Below are 4,487 nucleotides of genomic sequence, written 5' to 3'. Positions count from 1 at the left end.
GCATGTATAATTTCTGCTCTGAATAAGTATGATATATAGTATATTTGGTATTTGCATCTGGGCTGGGTTGTAAATAACATGAGGAGGAAGTGATTCTGTAAAAAGACAGTAAATCGCCTAATGATTAGGCAGCTCAACTGCAACTATTCTGTAAAGTGTCTTATTGACACAAAGTGGTGTGTAGGGATGGATGAGTGTTTTATACCCATATAGTGTGTTGGATGGTCGGAGATGGTGTATAGCGATTGGAGGTAGGATTATATGTCGGATCTGTACTATTCTATTATAAACTTGTTTCTGATAAATCTGTCTAATATGCATTTATCTGCTTTAAGTTATTCGTTATACACCGAGTTTCAAAAACTCACTCTTTGTTTGACTAATATTTTCAGGTAATCCTCAGACTTAGGTGGGTCGGTGCAAGTGGGGAGCTCGATTAATGTATTAATCTATTTAATTTGATTTATTTAAGTTTTGGTATTTTGGTTTTGTAAAATTTTTGGACTCTCTGGACTTTTTGGACTGTTTAGATTTTTTTTTTAAAATTTATTCTTGTATTTTGCTTAATACCGCTCAAATATTTTAGTTGACAAAATGCATTCCTACCAAAATAGAGGTTTTCAATCAACGAATTGTGTTTTTCAAATATCTCTTTTTAAGGAGTCTTCCGTTGAGAAATGTATAAATTTTAGAAAATATAAACAAAACAACGTTTTTAGTAAAAAGAACAATAAGAAATGATTTTGAATATAATCGGGATTTTGAAAGTTTATGACGATTTTCCATTTACTCAAAAACCAAGTTTTCAATCATATTAAGTAACAACTCTAGATTTGGCCATAACGTCTAGGCCAGATTTGGGGTGTTACATATACATTCTTCTTAGAATTTTAATTCAACACTTTATAATTTAATTCAACCCAATGCATTTTTTCTATTTCCGAAATATATATAATTAAATTAATTAACTTTCCAATTAAATAGTTTTCTTAATCCAATTCTAATTACATTAAAGTCATGACAACTTTATCATAAAAGAAGATATATTTAATTTATACATTCAACAGATTCATAATAACCAATTAATTTAATTCCATTTTTAACTTTAATTATTACTTAAATAATAATTCAAAAAAATTAAATTAATTCTCAGACCATTTTCACACTTAATGAGAAACTAAATTCATTTATGAATTAATCTATTTCTTTAAATTTATCAATTCTATTTATTGATTCTAAATGTAAGTTGTTTATGATTTCAACGAGCTAACAAACGAAGTGATTGAACATATATGATTAGAGCTCAAATAATCAACATTTATAAGTTGTCATGCTATTGTAAAAAAAACTAGTTTACTTAATCAAATCTATACACAAAAATATGGTTGAATTATAGTTGATTATTTAAATTTTTGTTATTATCTGAATAAATCGAATTTAATTTAAAAATTTAAACTAATTAATTTAAAATTTTATTCAATTGTTTTCGAGAAGGTTCAGATTTTGCTCCTCTAATTCTTAGTTATAAGTTAATAGTGTTCTCCAGAGCAAGGGCTATATAATGAAAAAAACTTAATCCAACGAATTTCTATTCATTAAACTAGTTTATGTTTGGTTTGATATGTTTACAACTTCAAAATGTGTTTATATTCATGAATTGTTGTTTTACTTTCTAAAGAGTTATGATAGTTGGGGCAAAAGATGCCAGATAATGGGTGAATGCCAGGGTCCCTCCCAACTGCGCTCACCTCCCTATATTTCCAATAAAATATTCTATAATTTAATTAAAAACTATATTTTGTACCAGCCCCAAACTCCCAAAAAACCAAACCCCTTCAAAATAATATTTTATTCTTCATTATACCAACATTGCCATAAAAGAAATTCAACTCAAACCACAGAACATCCCTGCACAAAGGGTCAAAATAGTCCTTATATGGTACTCCAAAATTCTTTTAGTTAAGGGTTAAGGCAACTGGGCAAAGCCAATGGACCCTCTCCAAACAATGCCCCAAAAAACCGTTGGCAACAGCTGTATGACACCCAAAGTTTAACTTAAAGCTACCCTGTCCCAACAAACGGGCAGCCCAAAAATATAAATCATTTCCACTGACCAAACTTTAAAAAAAGAAAAAGATCTAAATAAAGTAAACTAACTGCCCAGCATGAGATGTTTATAACTGGGGCTTTATGGCACCCCCACCCATTACTGCTTGTCTCAATTTCAGATTCCTCACTTTTGCAACAAAGTTCACGGAGATACTACACCAACAAATGGAGGCATTGAGGATGAGACTATTTTTGGCCATGATGGTGGTGTTGATGGCCATGTCGGCGGTCCAATATGTTGCGGCAGCTGATGCACCAGCCCCTACTCCTACCTCAGATGCCACCGCATTCGTGCCGACGGCGTTTGCTTCCCTTGTCGCTCTTGCGTTTGGTCTCCTGTTTTAAAATGGGTGAGTTGTATTAGTTGTTGACATTTCAATATTGGGGTTTGGGTAGAGTTCTTTTGTCTTCTTTTATTCTTTCTCTCTAAAGGCTATACAACTCTTTTTAATCCTTAGATTATGAAGATGGAAAAGAGATAGAGAAAAGGTGGAGGATTTTTTCTGTTGTTGTTGGGATTTTACTTATGACAAATGGTGGATATTTTCATTGTTTCGATTTTAATGTATATCTGATTGTTGGTGAGCTAATGAAGTTTTTGTTACTTTGTTGCATTAAGAAGAGTAGGATAATTTGATTTTGTTTTCCATTCTCTTGCAAGTGGCCATAAATCTTCCAACTAAACTACCACTCTTCCACATGCACATGGTTTGCTTCAGTTTACCATCCAAGTTGAGAAAACCAAAATTAAAAAACAGATAAATATGGGTCATTATCCATATAGAAGAATTACTACAATCCCGATTGTAAAATTACCTTAACTCATTCACTTTTATGTCCACAGGTAATTTCTGGAAAAACTATAAAATAATTTATTTATGTACCATTTACTACATCAGTTTGTTAAATTTAAATTACTAAACCATTAACAGTATAATAGCAAATTAACGACCCCGTTAATAATGTTTTTTTAATTTTTTTTCCTTTCCTTTCTTTTCACGTCAACCTTTTTTATCTCTTTCCTTTTACCGTCTCCATTTTACTTATTTTCTTAAATGCTTCTTCAACATAAAATATATTAAGGTAAATTATACATTAATTACTCAATTATGAGTAATTTTTGTTTTGATCAATTTATTAAAAATTACAATTTAATTAATGTATTCAATTTTATAATTTTTTCTAATTTTAATTAAATTTAAATATTTTTTATTTTTATTAAAATTTAATAATTTCTACAACTTTTATTGATTTTTATTTTTATAATTTTCTTGCCACATGTCACGCCATGGTTGTGACATATGGTGACTTTAATTAAAAAAAATAGGGACGATTAACTTTAATGATCAACTATTAAAGTTAACAATTTAAGGATTTTTTTTTTATGTATTCTGACTGTTCAAGTACCCAATTGATTGCAAAAAAATACTTTGAATGTTTTCTACACCCTTAAACCTTATTATTTCTTACTTTGTAAAAATAAGGGTTAATGTACTATTTGCCCCCAAAGTTGCACCGAATTATCACATTGGTACATAGAGAATTTTTTATATCAATGTAAGTACTTTAAGTTTTCAATTTTTGTATCAGTTTAGTACCTGAAGTTTCCAAATTCTTTTATAAATTTACCTCAACCGTTAACAACGTAAAAAGAAAAGATGATTAGGGAAAATATAAATTACCGACCTTATACATGTTTATTGATAGTTTTGAAACATGGTAGTCATATGTAGAGGTTATACTATGAACATCAAAGGTCATGTGGTGAGTTGCATAGGTATCAATTATCTAAGGTGCTCGAGAATTTTAAAAGTGAGCAGCAAAATTGGATATTGTTTGCATGTGATTATGAGAAATCAAACAATACATATGTGCAGAATGACCAGGTTGATCACATAGTTGGTAGTATATTGTTTATGGGGAAATATGTTGTCTATTATTACGTCGTGGATGCTAAGGTTGATTGCATTTGTTGGGATTGTTATTGTAGTTTTTTCGACGGTTGTTGGTGTTATTTCCAGAGTGTGATGAAATGAAGGATGAGTTTTGGGCAATATTTGTAGTAACGGGTACTGCTAGCGGCTTTTTTTATCTTCATGCGGTAAAATTATAATACCCATCGCCCAACCCAATTTTTGGATCTGAGCTGCAAGATGTTATGATTGATGCTGGAGCAACTCTGGACAATTTTACAACATCCGACCAATCACATATGCAAAAACATCATTCACATTCTAAATATGTATTACGATCATTTCCAGGTTCCACACAAGCTTATGAAAGCTCTTTTGCAAAACTGTACACGAATTAAGACCAAATTATAAAGTTTTGAAAATTCAGGATCGACGTCATGACTCGAATTAAGACCAACTCAGTAT

General features: G+C 30.5%; 1 protein-coding gene across 1 annotated transcript; it reads left to right on the top strand.

Moving 5' to 3' along the window:
• Positions 1–2,108: 2,108 nt before the first annotated feature.
• LOC108472538 (arabinogalactan protein 13-like) lies at positions 2,109–2,730 on the top strand. The gene is made up of 2 exons (XM_017774076.2): positions 2,109–2,459; positions 2,568–2,730. The coding sequence occupies exon 1, from the start codon at positions 2,191–2,193 to the stop codon at positions 2,452–2,454; it is 264 nt and encodes an 87-aa protein (XP_017629565.1). The 5' UTR covers positions 2,109–2,190; the 3' UTR covers positions 2,455–2,459; positions 2,568–2,730.
• Positions 2,731–4,487: the final 1,757 nt, after the last annotated feature.

The sequence above is a fragment of the Gossypium arboreum genome, chromosome 11 (genome assembly GCF_025698485.1).
Source record: "Gossypium arboreum isolate Shixiya-1 chromosome 11, ASM2569848v2, whole genome shotgun sequence".
In the NCBI taxonomy this organism is placed as follows: domain Eukaryota; kingdom Viridiplantae; phylum Streptophyta; class Magnoliopsida; order Malvales; family Malvaceae; genus Gossypium; species Gossypium arboreum.
The sequence above is the reverse complement of the archived record's forward strand: the minus strand, read 5'-3'. Positions and strand labels throughout refer to the sequence as shown.

Coding starts and splice junctions, on each gene's coding strand:
- LOC108472538 (XM_017774076.2), top strand. CDS start 2,191: ATGGCACCCCCACCCATTACTGCTTGTCTCAATTTCAGATTCCTCACT.